The 18,384-nt window shown below is 42.9% G+C and overlaps 2 protein-coding genes across 7 annotated transcripts in view; one reads left to right on the top strand and one right to left on the bottom strand.

Annotated features, from left to right (window-relative positions):
- Positions 1-1,291, bottom strand: part of tha1 (threonine aldolase 1) — a 3,351-nt gene extending 2,060 nt beyond the window's left edge. The window contains exons 1-3 of one of the 2 annotated variants that reach the window (XM_064933602.1): positions 1,205-1,291; positions 327-543; positions 1-3 (exon numbers count right to left, since the gene is read on the bottom strand). The exon at positions 1-3 is cut by the window's left edge and continues 81 nt beyond it. In XM_064933602.1, coding sequence (XP_064789674.1) covers positions 1-3; positions 327-393 — 70 coding nt within the window. In that variant the 5' untranslated portion in view covers positions 394-543; positions 1,205-1,291. Of the gene's footprint in view, positions 4-326; positions 676-1,204 lie in introns of those variants that run through there. The other variant, XM_064933601.1, reaches the window with a different exon arrangement.
- Positions 793-18,384, top strand: part of LOC135512014 (myocardin-related transcription factor A-like) — a 68,434-nt gene continuing 50,842 nt past the window's right edge. For 4 of the 5 annotated variants that reach the window (XM_064933594.1, XM_064933591.1, XM_064933597.1 and 1 more), the window contains exons 1-3: positions 793-944; positions 1,382-1,433; positions 1,827-1,894. The gene's annotated coding sequence lies outside the window, so the exon portion shown is untranslated. The remainder of the gene's footprint in view (positions 945-1,381; positions 1,434-1,826; positions 1,895-18,384) is intronic. The other variant, XM_064933592.1, reaches the window with a different exon arrangement.

Below are 18,384 nucleotides of genomic sequence, written 5' to 3'. Positions count from 1 at the left end.
GCTCTGTACATGCTCACCCAAATTTGCCAAATTAAATCAGGTTCATAAAAATGGAAAGGATGCATCATAAAATAATACAAACAGGTCCAAGTCAGTGCAATCAGATCACAGTACCACACTAATGAATTATGCAGTGTGTGCACCCCATGCACTTCACTACAAAATGCTTATTACACTGTTTTACATACTTTTATTAATCGGCCAGAACTTTGATCGGTGAAAGATAAGTATAAAATAATCAGGTCATAATGATGAGCATCTTCTACAAATCAGTTAAGCAACTCCATATGCTTGCCAAAACTCATACATCATCTAATTTCTCTGACCATTTACTGTTGGATCCTCCCCGAATACATCGTCCCCAACCTCGGCCTCTGCCATGGCCTGACGCATGGCCGCTCCAGGCTTGGTCACGGTGTCGCTACGGAGGTCCACTGTCCGGGCAGAGGATGCGACTGGTTGAGCGATCTCGTAGTAGGGTCGAGAGGGTCCTCGTCCAAGCCCCACGCGATGTTTTGGTGAGATGACACCCCGGTTTACACACTGCAAAAAGGCACGGGCCGGAATCTTTAACGTTTTTAAAAACATGTTTTCTGTCGTTTTGAACACCGCAGAAAACCAGTTCACTCATCCATTGTTTTTGCTATGAACTTTGGATCGTTGTATTCGACAATCATTGATTCGATCTCCCGTGGCTGCCAGGCCAGAGTAATGGAAAAAGATCAGAAATATCCCAGAAGGTGGCGCCACAGAACACGTATTTTACTACACCAGCCCACAACACAGAAAGAGTTCATTGCCATGATCCAACCCTGGGTTTAATGTCTATGAATTCAACTTCTCTTCATGCAAAAACAATGCCAGAAAGCAAATACATGTATGCCATACATTAATCTATATTATTCCCCAAGCAGTTAACATCTCATCCAGTCGTGTGGTTAGATGTGAGTATATATTTGATACTTTTTTTGTTGTAATATAGCTTTGATACTTCAAGTTGTTGCTAACTATAAGGAATTACGGATGTGCATTTCTAGCTGAGAAAAGGGTTTTCCGGTCAAAGTTTCCTTTGTGAGTCGAAGTGGTGCACCACTAAAGCCAAAGCCGTGTAACCTCGTTAACAACATTAATAACTAAAATGATAAGTAGCTAACAAGAACACGCATTCATTTAAATAATACATTCACGACATCGAGAAAGATACCTTGCAATTTGGTTGAAAGCCACAGGCTCCACCGCGTGACTAGACTGACAGGTAGCTGCTAGCATCAGATGCTAAGCTAACTATTTATTGAAGCTAGCTGTCTGGAGCGGGGGAGGTGGACTTGTCTAGCTATCTTTACTGTCGATATATTCACATAAAAACATTTTCTGTTTGCAGCTGTGGAAGTATTGGATTACGTTATTCAATAGTTCTGCGTTGGACCATTCAGGTGAGCTCCCACTGCGTAACTAACTAGTTAGTTTGCTAGATAGCTAACGTTAGCTATTGTATTGTTGTCAAATGGTATTGTGTAACATTAGCTACGTTATTTGCTAGCTAACTGCCACATGAGCCGATGACAGCTGTCGTGACATCCGTGGTTAGCGCAATAGCTAACTGTGGATTTGGTTATCTAATCATAGACATTGCCCTTGATACCGACGTTTTAGGCCATCATGTTGCACCATACATCTACATACACACATACATAAATAGCTAGATAGCTGTCATGAATGATGATCTGCATCAAGATGGGGATTGAACAAATTATTGATGTAGAGTAGGCCTAACTATAGCAATGTGCTTGGACTAAAGACACTCTCTTTCCCTTCCTCTCCTTCAGCACTCATCCCAACTGTGTGCTGAAATGGAAAAACATTCTCATTTGTTTTCAAGTATTTAGAGGAACAGGTAAGCTCACATTTCCTGTTAAACATCCAGTCCCATCACTAATTTCCTGTTGTCATAACAGAGCTTAGCTAGATCTCTATTTACCTTCCATTGATGAATGTAACTTATAGATATAGCTATAATACATCACTGTGCATTTCTCCTGAGACAAACTGGTGACAGATGACTGTTGCTAACAGTCAGTGTTCCTATTCATTAGTAGCTGTTTTGCACTTCTAAGATGCAAAACCCACATTCCAGCCAGGTGGGAGGCATGCCTGCTGTGTTACTTTGTGAACGTGATGAGCACAGATCTGCACAGAGTAGTGTAGGCGTGCAGTTGGAGGAATGCCAGAGAACCGTCCCTTCCCAATGCCATTATGTTAGCACAATGCACTACATGTTTCAACAATAACCCTCATACAGGAGAGATGCTGGCAATGCCAAAACAACCATCAGAGATCCAGATCATATATCTTTTTGTGATGATGTATAATACGAAAACCTGATATTGATGTTTGGGTGTCAAGGATTGTGATCAACAACATGGTGACATTGCGTTCACCTCCAAAACTTGACTATGTTCTGATAGTACATTGTTATTATGACATTACGCCACCTATTGAATTGATTGTGATGTGTTCTATTGTGACTCCATACCATATCTTGCATTGTAACATTATTCAATTTCTACTGCTGCACTATGACCTCATCCACACTCAAGAATGTTGAATTCTTGACTTCCATTGTGATGCATTGCATTGTGACATTTATTGTGTTTTGCTGCATTATGACATCATCCACCAAATGTTTAGTTCTTAGTTTACATTGTGAAGTATTTCTTTGTGACACACCGTCTTAGCCTATTTGAGTTCTACTCAATGGTGTAAATTACTTGAGTAAAAATACTTTAAAGTACTACTTAAGTATATTTTGGGGTATCTGCACTTAACTTTACTATTTATATTTTGGACTACTTTTACTTCACTACATTCCTATAGAAAATATTGTACTTTTTTTCTCCATACATCTGAGTCTGGCGGACTCAAGTAAACACATATGCATCTTTTGTAAATAATGTCAGTGTTTGAGTGTGCCCCTGCCTATCTGTAAATTTTAAAAATAAGAAAATGGTGCGGCCTGCTTTGCTTAATATAAGGGATTTTTAAAATGTATTTATACTTTTACTTCTGCTTTTGATACTTAAGTATTTTTAAAGCCAATTAATTTTAGACTTTTAGTCAAGTAGTATTTTACTGGGTGACAAACTTACCTTAACCTCATTTTGTCTGTCATACTTGAAGTGTACCTATGATGAAAATTACAGGCCTCATCTTAAGTGGGAGAACTTGCACAATTGGTGGCTGACTAAATACTTTTTTGCCTCACTATAAATATTAGGACGAACAATGTCAGAGTGCCATTGGCTAGTTGAGAATGACACAAATATACATTTTCAAAGTCTGCTGCCTCAGTTTGTATGATGGCAATTTGCATCTACTCCAGGATGTTATGAAGAGTGATCAGATGAATTGCAATTAATTGCAAAGTCCCTCTTTGCCATGCAAATTGACTGAATCCCCCAAAAACATTTCCACTGCATTTCAGCCCTGCCACAAAAGTACCAACTGACATGTCAGTGATTCTCTCAACACAGGTGTGAGTGTTGATGAGGACAAGGCTGGAGATCACTCTGTCATGCTGATTGAGCTCGAATAACAGACTAGAAGCTTCAAAAGGAGGGTGGTGCTTGGAATCATTGTTCTTCCTCTGTCAGCCATGGTTACCTTCAAGGAAACTCGTGCCGTCATCATTGCTTTGCACAAAAAGGGCTTCACAGGCAAGGATATTGCTGCCAGTAAGATTGCACCTAAATCAACCATTTATCGGATCATCAAGAAGTTCAAGGAGAGCGGTTCAATTGTTGTGAAGAAGGCTTCAGGGTGCCCAAGAAAGTCCAGCAAGCACCAGGACCGTCTCCTAAAGTTGGTTCAGCTGCGGGATCAGGGCACCACCAGGACAGAGCTTGCTCAGGAATGGCAGCAGGCAGGTGTGAGTGCATCTGCACACACAGTGAGCCGAAGATTTTTGGAGGATGGCCTGGTGTCAAGAAGGGCAGCAAAGAAGCCACTTCTCTCCAGGATAAACATCAGGGACAGACTGATATTTTGCAAAAGGTACAGGGATTGGACTGCTGAGGACTCGGGTAAAGTAATTTTCTCTGATGAATCCCCTTTCCGATTGTTAGGAGCATCCGGAAAAAGCTTGTCCGGAGAAGACAAGGTGAGCGCTACCATCAGTCCTGTGTCATGCCAACAGTAAAGCATCCGGAGACCATTCATGTGTGCGGTTGCTTCTCAGCCAAGGGAGTGGGCTCACTCACAATTTTGCCTAAGAACACAGCCATGAATAAAGAATGGTACCAACACATCCTCCGAGAGCAACTTCTCCCAACCATCTAGGAACAGTTTGGTGACGAACAATGCCTTTTCCAGCATGATGGATCACCTTGCCATAAGACAAAAGGGATAACTAAGATTGTGGACTTCAGGAAACAGCAGAGGGAACACCCCCCTATCCACATCGATGGAACAGTAGTGGAGAGGGTAGCAAGTTTTAAGTTCCTCGGCATACACATCACAGACACATCACAGACAAACTGAATTGGTCCACTCACTCTGCTCCGCCTCTTCAACCTCAGGAGGCTGAAGAAATTCGGCTTGTCACCAAAAGCACTCACAAACTTCTACAGATGCACAATCGAGAGCATCCTGGCGGGCTGTATCACCGCCTGGTACGGCAACTGCTCCGCCCTCAACCGTAAGGCTCTCCAGAGGGTAGTGAGGTCTGCACAACGCATCACCGGGGTCAAACTACCTGCCCTCCAGGACATCTACACCACCCGATGTTACAGGAAGGCCATAAAGATCATCAAGGACATCAACCACCCGAGCCACTGCCTTTTCACCCCGCTATCATCCAGAAGGCGAGGTCAGTACAGGTGCATCAAAGCTGGGACCAAGAGACTGAAAAACAGCTTCTATCTCAAGGCCATCAGACTGTTAAACAGCCACCACTAACATTGAGTGGCTGCTGCCAACACACTGACACTGACTCAACTCCAGCTACTTTAATGATGGGAATTGATGGGAAATTATGTAAATATATCACTAGCCACTTTAAACAATGCTACCTTATATAATGTTACTTACCCTACATTATTCATCTCATATGCATACGTATATACTGTACTCGATACCATCTACTGTATCTTGCCTATGCTGCTCTGTACCATCACTCATTCATATATCCTTTTGCACATATTATTTATCCCCTTACACTGTGTATAAGACAGTAGTTTAGGAATTGTTAGTTAGATTACTTGTTGGTTATTACTGCATTGTCGGAACTAGAAGCACAAGCATTTCGCTACACTTGCATTAACATCTGCTAACCATGTGTATGTGACAAATAAAATTTGATTTGATTTGAGGAGTGGCTCAGGGAACAAAACAATGATATTTTGGGTCCATGTCCAGAACTCCCCAGATCTTAATCCCATTGAGAACTTGTGGTCAATCCTCAAGAGGCGGGTGGACAAACAAAACCCCACAAATTCTGACAAACTCCAAGCATTGATTATGCAAGAATGGGCTGCCATCAGTCAGGATGTGGCCCAGAAGTTAATTGACATCATGCCAGGGCGGATTGCAGAGGTCTTGAAAAAGAAGGGTCAACACTGCAAATATTTACTTTTTGCATCAACTTCATGTAATTGTCAATAATAGCCTTTGACACACATGAAATGCTTGTAATTATACTTCAGTATTCCATAGTAACATCTGACAAAAATATCTAAAGACACTGAGGCAGCACACTTTGAAAATTTAATATTTTGTCATTTTCAAAACTTTTGACCACGACTTGAATACGGTTGATATCGGAAGTTTACATACAGCTTAGCCAAAGACATTTAAACTCAGTTTTTCACAATTCCTGACATTTAATCCTAGTAAAAATACCCTATCTTTGGTCAGTAAGGATCACCACTTTATATTGAGAATGTGAAATGTCAGAATAATAGTAGAGTGATTTATTTCATCTTTCATTTCTTTCATCACATTGCCAGTGAGTCAGAAGTTTACATACACTCAATTAGTATTTGGTAGCATTTCCTTTTAAATTGTTTTGGGTCAAATGTTTTGGGTAGCCTTCCACAAGCTTCTCACAATACCTTGGGTGAATTTTTGGCCCATTCCTCCTGACAAGAGCTGGTGTAACTGAGTCAGGATTGTAGGCCTCCTTGCTCGCACAAGCTTTTTCAGTTCAGTTCATAAATGTTCTGTAGGATTGAGAACAGGGCTTTGTGATGGCCACTCCAATACCTTGACTTTGTTGTCCTTAAGCCAGTTTGCAACAACTTTGGAAGTACGCTTGGGGTTATTGTCCATTTGGAAGACCCATTTGCGACTAAGTTTTAACTTCCTGACTGATGTCTTGAGATGTTGCTTAAAAATATCCACATAATTTTCCCCTCTTCATGATGCCATCTATTTTGTGAAGTGCACCAGTCCCTCCTGCAGCAGAGCACCCCCATAACATGATGCTGCCACCCCCGTGCTTCACGGTTGGGATGGTGTTCTTCGGCTTGCCAACCTTCCCCTTTTTCCTCCAAACATAACAATGGTCATTATGGCCAAACAGTTCTATTTTTGTTTCAACAGACCAGAAGACATTTCTCCAAAAAGTACCAAATCAAATTTTATTTGTCACATACACATGGTTAGCAGATGTTAATGCGAGTGTAGCGAAATGCTTGTGCTTCCAGTTCCGACAATGCAGTAATAACCAACAAGTAATCTTACTAACAATTCCAAAACTAATTTCTTATACACAGTGTAAGGGGATAAAGAATATGTACATAAAGATATGAATTAGTGATGGTGCAGAGCAGCATAGGCAAGATACAGTAGTTGGTATTGAGTACAGTATATACATATGAGATGAGTATGTAAACAAAGTGGCATAGTTAAAGTGGCTAGTGATACATGTATTACATAAGGATGCAGTAGATGATATAGAGTACAGTATATACGTATACATATGAGATGAATAATGTATTGTATGTAAACATTATATTAGGTAGCATTGTTTAAAGTGGCTAGTGATATATTTTACGTCCTTTCCCATCAATTCCCATTATTGAAGTGGCTGGAGTTGAGTCAGTGTGTTGGCAGCAGCCACTCAATGTTAGTGGTGGCTGTTTAACAGTCTGATGGCCTTGAGATAGAAGCTGTTTTTCAGTCTCTCGGTCCCAGCTTTGATGCACCTGTGCTGACCTCGCCTTCTGGATGATAGCGGGGTGAACAGGCAGTGGCTCGGGTGGGTGTTGTCCTTGATGAACTTTATGGCCTTCCTGTAACATCGGGTGGTGTAGGTGTCCTGGAGGGCAGGTAGTTTGCCCCCGGTGATACGTTGTGCAGACCTCACTACCCTCTGGAGAGCCTTACGGTTGTGGGCGGAGCAGTTGCCGTACCAGGCGGTGATACAGCCCGCCAGGATGCTCTCGATTGTGCATCTGTAGAAGTTTGTGAGTGCTTTTGGTGACAAGCCGAATTTCTTCAGCCTCCTGAGGTTGAAGAGGCGCTGCTGCGCCTTCTTCACGATGCTGTATGTGTGAGTGGACCAATTCAGTTTGTCTGTGATGTGTATGCAGAGGAACTTAACTTACTACCCTCTCCACTACTGTTCCATCGATGTGGATAGGGGGGTGTTCCCTCAGCTGTTTCCTGAAGTCCACAATCATCTCCTTAGTTTTGATGACGTTGAGTGTGAGGTTATTGTCCTGACACCACACTCCGAGGGCCCTCACCTCCCCCCTGTAGGCCGTCTCGTCGTTGTTGGTAATCAAGCCTACCACTGTCGTGTCGTCCGCAAACTTGATGATTGAGTTGGAGGCGTGTGTTGCCGCGCAGTCGTGGGTGAACAGGGAGTACAGGAGAGGGCTCAGAACGCAGCCTTGTGTGGCCCCAGTGTTGAGCATCAGCGGGGTGGAGATGTTGTTGCCTACCCTCACCACCTGGGGGCGGCCCGTCAGGAAGTCCAGTACCCAGTTGCACAGGGCGGGGTCGAGACCCAGGGTCTCAAGCTTGATGACGAGCTTGGAGGGTACTATGGTGTTAAATGCCGATCTGTAGTCGATGAACAGCATTCTCACATAGGTATTCCTCTTGTCCAGATGGGTTAGGGCAGTGTGGTTGAGATTGCGTCGTCTGTGGACCTATTTGGGCGGTAAGCAAATTGGAGTGGGTCTAGGGTGTCAGGTAGGGTGGAGGTGATATGGTCCTTGACTAGTCTCTCAAAGCACTTCATGATGACGGAAGTGAGTGCTACGGGGCGGTAGTCGTTTAGCTCAGTTACCTTAGCTTTCTTGGGAACAGGAACAATGGTGGCCCTCTTGAAGCATGTGGGAACAGCAGACTGGTATTAGGATTGATTGAATATGTCCGTAAACACACCAGCCAGCTGGTCTGCGCATGCTCTGAGGGCGCGGCTGGGGATGCCGTCTGGGCCTGCAGCCTTGCGAGGGTTAACACGTTTAAATGTTTTACTCACCTCGGCTGCAGTGAAGGAGAGACCACATGTTTCCATTGCAGGCCGTGTCAGTGGCACTGTATTGTCTTCAAAGCGGGCAAAAAAGTTAGTCTGCCTGGGAGCAAGACATCCTGGTCCGTGACTGAGCTGGATTTCTTCTTATAGTCCGTGATTGACTGTACACCCTGCCACATACCTCTTGTGTCTGAGCCGTTGAATTGAGATTCTACTTTGTCTCTATACTGACGCTTAGCTTGTTTGATAGCCTTGCGGAGGGAATAGCTGCACTGTTTGTATTCAGTCATGTTACCAGTCACCTTGCCCTGATTAAAAGCAGTGGTTCGCGCTTTCAGTTTCACGCGAATGCTGCCATCAATCCACAGTTTCTGGTTAGGGAATGTTTTAATCGTTGCTATGGGAACGACATATTCAACGCACGTTCTAATGAACTCGCACACCGAATCAGCGTATTCGTCAATGTTGTTGCCTGACGCAATACGAAACATGTCCCAGTCCACGTGATGGAAGCAGTCTTGGAGTGTGGAATCAGCTTGGTCGGACCAGCGTTGGACAGACCTCAGCGTGGGAGCTTCTTGTTTCAGTTTCTGTCTGTAGGCAGGGATCAGCCGAATGGAGTCGTGGTCAGCTTTTCCGAAAGGGGGGCGGGGCAGGGCCTTATATGCGTCGCGGAAGTTAGAATAAGTGTGATCCAAGGTTTTACCAGCCCTAGTGGCGCAATCGATATGCTGATACATTTTAGGGAGTCTTGTTTTCAGATTAGCCTTGTTAAAATCCCCAGCTACAATGAATGCAGCCTCAGGATGTATGGATTCCAGTTTGCAAAGAGTCAAATATAGTTTGTTCAGAGCCATCGATGTGTCTGCTTGGGGGGGAATATATACGGCTGTGATTATAATCGAAGAGAATTCTCTTGGTAGATAATGCGGTCTGCATTTAATTGTGAGGAATTCTAAATCAGGTGAACAGAAGGATTTGAGTTCCTGTATGTTTCTGTGATCACACCATGTCTCGTTAGCCATAAGGCATACGCCCCCGCCCCTCTTCTTACCAGAAAGGTGTTTGTTTCTGTCGGCACGATGCGTGGAGAAACCCGCTGGCTGCATCGCCACCGACAGCGTCTCTCCAGCGAGCCATGTTTCCGTGAAGCAAGGAACGTTACAGTCTCTGGTGTCCCTCTGGAATGCTACCCTTGCTCGGATTTCATCAACCTTGTTGTCAAGAGACTGGACATTGGCGAGAAGAATGCTAGGAAGTGGGGCACGATGTGCCCGTCTACGTAGTCTGACCAGAAGACCGCGTCGTTTTTTGGGGTCGCCGGCTGGGATCCATTCCATTGTCCTGATTGAAAGGCAGAACACAGGATCCGCTTCGCGAAAGTCATATTCTTGGTTGTACTGATGGTGAGTTGATGCTGATGTTATATTCAGTAGTTCTTCTCGACTGTATGTAATGAAACCTAAGATGACCTGGGGTACTAATGTAAGAAATAACACGTAAAAAATCAAAAAACTTCATAGTTTCCTAGGGACGCGAAGCGAGGCGGCCATCTCTGTCGGCGCCGGAAGCAGTCTTTGTCCCCATGTTTAGTTACGAACAGTAGTCTGTTTTTCTTAATGGCGGTTTTGGAGCAGTGGCTTCTTCCTTGCTGCGCGGCCTTTCAGGTTATGTTGATATAGGACTTGTTTTACTGTGGATATATATATATATATATATATATATACACTTTTGTACCTGTTCCCTCCAGCATCTTCACAAGGTCCTTTGCTGTTGTTCTGGGATTGATTCGCACTTTTCGCACCAAAGTACGTTCATCTCTAGGAGACTAGAGATGCGTCTCCTTCCTTAGAGGTTGTAACGGTTTTCTATAGGTGAAGGAGAGTTGGACCAAAATGCGGCGTGGCTATTGAGATTCATGTTTTAATGAAAACAAGGAAAACACGAATCAATACAAAACAACAAACGTAACACGAAAACCGAAACAGCCTATACTGGTGCAAAGTAACGCAGAGACAGAAACAAGGACAATCACCCACGAAACAGTCAAAGAATATGGCTGCCTAAATATGGTTCCCAATCAGAGACAACGATAAACACCTGCCTCTGTTTGAGAACCACTTCAGACAGCAATAGACTAACCTAGAAATCCCCACTAAGCTACAATCCCCAATACCTGTGAAAAAAAAACCAATACAAAACACACCACATACAAAAACCCATGTCACACCCTGGCCTGACCAAATAGATAAAGAAAACACAAAATACTAAGACCAGGGCGTGACAGAGGTATGACGGCTGCGTCGTCCCATGGTGTTTATACTTGCGTACTATTGTTTGTACAGATGAACGTGGTACCATTTAGGCGTTTGGAAATTACTCCCAAGGATGAACCAGACTTGTGGAGGTCTACAATTTTCTTTCTAAGGTCTTGGCTGATTTCTTTTGATTTTCCCATGATGTCAATCAAAGAGGCACTGAGTTTGAAGGTAGGCCTTGAAATACATCCACAGGTACACCTCCAATTGACAAAAATGTGTCAATTAGCCTATCAGAAGCTTCTAAAGCCATAACATAATTTTCTGGAATTGTCTAAGCTGTTTTAAGGCACAGTCAACTTAGTGTATGTAAACTTCTGACCCACTGGAATTGTGATACAGTGAATGATCTGTCTGTAAACAATTTTGGGAAAAATTACTTGTGTATATAGATGTCCTAACCGACTTGCCAAAACTATAGTTTGTTAACCTGAGATTTGTGGAGTGGTTGAAAAACAAGTTTTATTGGCTCCAACCTAAGTGTATGTAAACTTCTGATTTCAACTGTATATATGAAATGAGTAAAACCGTATGTAAAGCGTTCTGGACTAATAATATAAGAAATAACACACAGACATTAAATACTGCAAGGTTGCTAAGGAGCTAGAAGTAGAGCTGCAATGTCTGTCGGCGCGATCTTTTCAGCTTGTGCTGTATGCTGCCACACCCAGACAGACATGGGGAGAGGGGCATTGAGGGAGACTGAGACAGATAGTAGGTTGAGCCTTGGTTGAGCAAGACAACCCCCCTCAAAAAAAAAATCTCAGCAATAACCTGAGGTTAACACAGAGATGGAGAGAGTGAAAATGAGTAAGTGTGTGTGAGTGAGAGGGAGGGAGGGAGATCCTCAGACAACACAACCTCATTGACAGGCTAGGCCTGCTTTGTTCTCGTGGCATTTCTTGCTGCAGTCCATGGGTAGAAAACACACTCATGAAAACAAACCGAATCGACCCTGCAGTGTTATCATTTTGTCTTTATGTAAACCATTCAGAGGTCAGTGTTTCTGCTCAGATTTTTTTCAGCAGAGGTAAGGGTGGTCTGATGTTGTAACATGTCTTTCTGATCTTGAAAGCACTTTTCCACAGGAAAATTAAAAAACAAATGTTTAGTTTAGTGTGCCGCTGCCTTAGGTATTCCATGTCAATTCAGCAACCCATGACTAACTGCGTTGCTTTAATGGAAGACTGGCTTGAATTGTGAGGATGACCACTCAATTTATTTTGTCATGAGCAAAAGCTATTGTTTATTTTTTCATTTTATTTATTTTTAACCCAAGTTGAGAAGATAATTTTTTGATCCACATTTACATTACATTTAAGTCATTTAGCAGACGCTCTTATCCAGAGCGACTTACAAATTGGTGAATTCACCTTCTGACATCCAGTGGAACAGCCACTTTACAATAGTGCATCTAAATCATTAAGGGTGGGGGGGGGGTGGTGAGAAGGATTACTTATCCTATCCTAGGTATTCCTTGAAGAGGTGGGGTTTCAGGTGTCTCCGGAAGGTGGTGATTGACTCCGCTGTCCTGGCGTCGTGAGGGAGTTTGTTCCACCATTGGGGGGCCAGAGCAGCGAACAGTTTTGACTGGGCTGAGCGGGAACTGTACTTCCTCAATGGTAGGGAGGCGAGCAGGCCAGAGGTGGGGCTCCCGAGTTGTGCAGGGGTCTAAGGCACTGCAGCTCAGCGCAAGAGGCGTCACTACAGACCCTGGTTCGATTCCAGCCTGTATCACAACCAGACGTATTTGGGAGTTCCATAGGGCAACGTACAATTGGCCCACCGTCGTTAGGGTTTGGCCCGGGGTAGGCTGTCACATTACATAGAATGAAGAAGCAATATGTTATGCCGCAGCTCCATCCTGCTTGTCAGACATAGAGAACTGATACTGGTTGTTGGGGTGGGATTGAGGGTGGCTTTTGATAATTTTACTGGATTCCTCATGTCTTATTGTTAGGAAGAATTATTGTCCAAATCAGATGTTCTGTACTATATTTATTTAATATTATATGAATCCTATAAATTAAAATGGCCAATTTTGGCACAAATTAGCTTAATTTCTCAGATTAAATAATTGAACAAAATGTTTAAGGAATCCTAATCTTATCTGTTTGTAACTACAACTTTTTTGGCAAAATCTGAGATGGGGGGTGTAAATCCTCTCTTGTGCTTTTTGAGGTCCAACGACCCTAAAGGGCAGGTATTCCCAAACTATGCCCAATGTCATCGGGGATACGCCAAATAAAAATGTGATTCACCTTGACATTTTCTAACGGTCCATTTACATTTTCGTTCGGGGCTATACATTTGGGTAATTTTTTTTTCTTGCCTGAGTAGCCTCATTTCACTGCCAAAATAAAACCATCTAGTATTGCGTGAAATAACAACACAATGTCAAATACATGTAGCCTAGTCAAATAATTAACATCCGATCACATGAACCGTTACTCTCTCGCGGGAATTCCACTAACGGTCCGTATGTAGCCAAACGTAGCTGCTGCTCATTCCGTTTGCTCGACCATCACTCAATGTTTTAAAACAGTAAGACCCGCGTCCATAGAGACACATGCCAGCTCTACTCTACCATTAGTACTACACCTGCACCTGTCGACGACACAAGTTGTTCTGCTTCCACGAGCACATCCAATGCTAGCATCAGTAATTCTACATTTGTTGTTAGCCCAGCTAGTATGGACACTGACAGTTGTGAATCTGATGCAGCCAAAGAGCTCCTGCCCCCTTACCCGGGAAAGCACCGAACTACATTGATTTGTGGTTCACTTACATTGGGAGTAGTGCCTTCCCTCAACCACAGTGTGTTTATGTGTGAAAGAACTATCTCACAACTCAATGAAACCTTCACTCTTGCGTAGACATTTAGAAACTAAACATGCCAATTTGAAAAATAAGCCACAGGATATTTTTGAGCGAGAATTAAGACGACTTTCGAGTAGTAAGACATGTATATAAGCAACGGATACCATTAATAAGAAGTGGCTAGAATAGTCTTACATGGTGAGCTTCTGAGTGGCTAGGACAGGCAAGCCCCATACTAATGTGCAGGACTTAATTCTTCCTGCTGCCGCGGATATGGCTGGGACAATGCTGGGGGAAAATGTCCAAAAAACTATACAGACAATTTCTTCATCAAACACACTGTTTCACAACGCATCAGTGACATGGCAGGAGATGTTTTGAAACAATTACTGCTTCGCATACATGCCAGTGAATTCTATGCGTAACAGCTGGATGACTCAACAGACGTGGCGGACCTGGCACGTCTGTTACGTTTATGGGGGGTCAATTAAGGAAGACATCCTCTTCTGCAAACCATTGGAAACCAGGACAACAGGAGAGGATATTTTTTAAGTACTGGACAGCTTTGTGACATCAAATGGACTTTAGTGGTTAAGATGGGTTGGTATCTGTACTGATGGCGCAAAAGCCATGACAGCGCATGCGAGCAGTTGCTCCCAACACCACTTGTGTACACTGCAGCATCCACCGAGAGGCTTTTGCTGCCAAGGGAATGCCTGACCGCTTGAAAGACGTTTTGGACACTACAGTGAAAATGGTTAACTTTGTTAAAGCAAGACTCCTGAACTCTCGTGTATTTCCTGTACTATACAATGATATGGGCAGTGACCATGTAACGCTTTTACAACATACAGAAGTGCGCTGGTTATCAAGGGGCAAAGTATTGACACATTTTTTTTCTTATTGAGAGAAGAGCTTAGTTTTCTTTACTGAGCATTTTCACTTGTCTGACCGCTTACATGATGATGAGTTTCTCACACGACTGGCCTATCTGGGTGAGGTTTTTTCTCGCCTGAATGATCTGAATCTAGGATTACTGCGACTCTCCGCAACTATATTCAACGTGCGGAACAAAATTGAGGCTGTGATTAAGAAGTTAGAGCTCTTCTCTGTCTGCATTAACAATGACAACACACACGTCTTTTCATCATTGTATGATATTTTTGTGTGCAAATGAACTCAAGCTTACGGACAATGTAAAATCTGATATAGCAAATCACCTGTGTGTGTGTTGGGTGCGCAATTACGCAGGTACTTTCCTGAAACGGATGACACAAACAACTGGATTCGTTATCCCTTTCATGCCCTGCCTCCAGTCCACTTACCGATATCTGAACAAGAGAGCCTCATCGAAATTGCAACAAGCGGTTCTGTGAAAATGTTATTTAATCAGAAGCCACTGCCAGATTTCTGGATCCTGTGTTTGCAAATCTCGCTGTTAAGACACTGATGCCCTTTGCAAGCACGTACCTATGTGAGAGTGGATTCTCGGCCCTCACTAGCAGGAAAACTAAATACAGGTACAGACTGTGTGGATAATGATTTTAAGACTGAGACTCTCCAATACAACCCAACATTGCAGAGTTATGTGCTTCCTTTCAAGCAGCTCACCCTTTTCATTAACCTGTGGTGAGTTATTCACAATTTTCGATTAACAAAAAAGGTTTTATGTAAGCTGGTTAAATAAAGAACAAAATTATGGATTACTATTATTCGTGCCCTGGTCCTATAAGAGCTCATTGTAACTTTCCACGAACCGGGTTGTGACAAACTCACACTAATTCTTAGCCTCTATATATGTGTGTGTGTGTGGGGGGCAGGCTTACAATGATGTAAAAATAAAAACATTTGAGAGTGTGCTGACCCTGGTGCTAGAGGGTGTACACAGCTAGAGGTTGAATGTTTGAAGGGGTACGGGACTATAAAAAGTTTGGGAACCACTGCAATAGGGGAACGACCCTAAATGATAAAGACTGCACTGAAGTCAACCATAACTTCAACAAGCGTCAGAGGTCAAGGGAAATGCAAGATGCTAATTCCTCATGATGGTTGACTTTATAATCCTTAGCCTGCAGCCATGCATTCTTAAATTGGGTGTTCTTTCTGTGTCTGAGAATTGCACAAGTGTTCTGGGTTCTACCTCTCAGCCCTGAGTAACAGATAGATGTAGCTTACTCTCCTATTGACCCTAACCCTCCGCCAAAGTCTTTACAGATCTGGTCATGATGGGGGAGGGTGGGGAAAATTTGGTCTTGGACAGCCACAGATTTTAGTCCTACCCCAGGTTAAATACACACCTCTTCAAAACTAAGTGGTCTAAATGTAAATCCAATATTAAGCTAAACGATATCATAACCGCCATCGATAAAAGACAGTACTGTGCAGCTGTCTTCATCGACCTGGCCAAGGCGTTCGACTCTGTCAATCACCGTATTCTTATCGGCAGACTCAACAGCCTTGGTTTCTCAAATGGCTGCCTCGCCTGGTTCACCAACTACTTCTCAGACAGAGTTCAGTGTGTCAAATCGGAGGGCCTGTTGTCCGGACCTCTGACAGTCTATGGGGTGCCACAAGGTTCAATTCTCGGGCAGACTCTCTTCTCTCTATACATCAATGATGTTGCTCTTGCTGCGGGTGGTTCCCCGATCCACCTCTACGCAGACAACACCATTCTATATCCATCTGGCCCTTCTTTGGACACTGTGTTAACAAACCTCCAGACGAGCTTCAACGCCATACAACACTCCTTCCGTGGCCTCCAACTGCTCTTAAACACTAGTAAAATGAAATGCATGCTCCTTAACTGATCGCTGCCCACACCCACCCGCCCGACAAGCATCACTAGTTTGGACGGTTCTGACTAAGAAAATGTGGACATCTGTAAATACCTAGGTGTCTGGCTAGACTGTAAATTCTCCTCCCAGACTCATATTAAGCATCTCCAATCCAACATTAAATCTTGAATCGGCTTCCTATTTCTCAACAAAGCCTCCTTCACTCATGCTGCCAAACATCTGACTATCCTACCGATCCTTGACTTCGGCGATGTAATTTACAAGATGGCCTCCAACACTCTACTCAACAAATTGGATGGAGTCTACCACAGTGCCATCCGTTTTGTCACCAAAGCCCCATATACTACCCACTAGAGGTCGACCGATTATGATATTTCAACTCCGATACCGATTATTGGAGGACTAAAAAAAGCCGATACCGATTAATCGGACGATTTAAAAAAAATAAATTAAAAATAAATAAATTGTAATAATGATAATTACAAAAATACTGAATGAACACTTAATATAATACATAATACGTCAATAAAATCAATTTAGCCTGAAATAAATAATTTAACATGTTCAATTTTGTTTAAATAATGCAAAAACAAAGTGTTGGAGAAGAAAGTAAAAGTGCAATATGTGCCATGTAAGAAAGCTAACGTTTCAGTTCCTTGCTCAGACCATGAGAACATATGAAAGCTGGTGCTTCCTTTTAACATGAGTCTTCAATATTCAATATTTAGGTTGTAGTTATTATAGGAATTATAGGACTATTTCTCTCTATGCCATTTGTATTTCATATACCTTTGGATGTTATTATAGGCACTTTAGTATTGCCAGTGTATCAGTATAGCTTCCGTCCCTCTCCTCACTCCTCCTACCTGGGCTCGAACCACCCTCGAAGCAGCATTACCCATCTCTCCACAAAAGCCGCGGCCCTTGCAGAGCAAGGGGAACCACCACTCCAAGTCTCAGAGCGAGTGATGTTTGAAACGCTATTAGCACGCACCCCGCTAACTAGCTAGCCATTTCACATCGGTTACACGAGCCTAATCTCGGGAGTTGATAGGCTTGAAGTCATAAACAGCTGCTGGCAAACGCATGAAAGTGCTGTTTGAATGAATGCTTACGAACATGCTGCTGCCTACCATCGCTCAGTCAGACTACTCTATCAAATCATAGACTTAGTTATAACATGATAACACACAGAAATACGAGCCTTCGGTCATTAATATAGTAAAATCCGGAAACGATCATCTTGAAAACAGGACTTTTATTCTTTCAGTGAAATACAAAACAGTTCCGTATTTTATCTAACAGGTGGCATCCATAAGTCTAAATATTCCTGTTACATTGCACAACCTTCAATGTTATGTCATAATTACATCAATTCTGGCAAATTAGGCGGCCCAAACTGTTGCATATACCCTGACTGCGTGCAATGAAAGCAAGAGAATTGACACAATTTCACCTGGTTAATATTGCCTGCTAACCTGGATTTCTTTTAGCTAAATATGCAGGTTTAAAAATTCATACTTCTGTGTATTGATTTTAAGAAAGGGATTGATGTTTATGGCTAGGTATACATTGAAGCAACGATACATACCGCATCGATTATATGCAACGCAGGACATGCTAGATAACTACACATGGTTGATAATATTACTAGTTTAACTAGTGATTGTTTGTTTTTTATAAGATAAGTTTAATGCTAGCTAGCAACTTACCTTGGCTTTCTGCATTCGCATAACAGGCGGTCTCCTCGTGGAGTGCAATGAGAAGCAGGTGGTTAGAGCGTTGGACTAGTTTACTGTTAGGTTGCAAGATTGAATCACCCGAGCTGACAAGGTAAAAATCTGTCGTTCTGCCCCTGAACAAGGCAGTTAACCCACCGTTCCTAGGCCGTCATTGAAAATAAATAAGAATGTGTTCTTAACTGGCTTGCCTAGTTAAATAAAGATTAAATAATGGTGTAAATATTTTT

This window comes from Oncorhynchus masou, chromosome 24 (assembly GCF_036934945.1).
Source record: "Oncorhynchus masou masou isolate Uvic2021 chromosome 24, UVic_Omas_1.1, whole genome shotgun sequence".
Taxonomy (NCBI): domain Eukaryota; kingdom Metazoa; phylum Chordata; class Actinopteri; order Salmoniformes; family Salmonidae; genus Oncorhynchus; species Oncorhynchus masou.
This window is presented reverse-complemented; position numbering and strand designations above follow the sequence as displayed.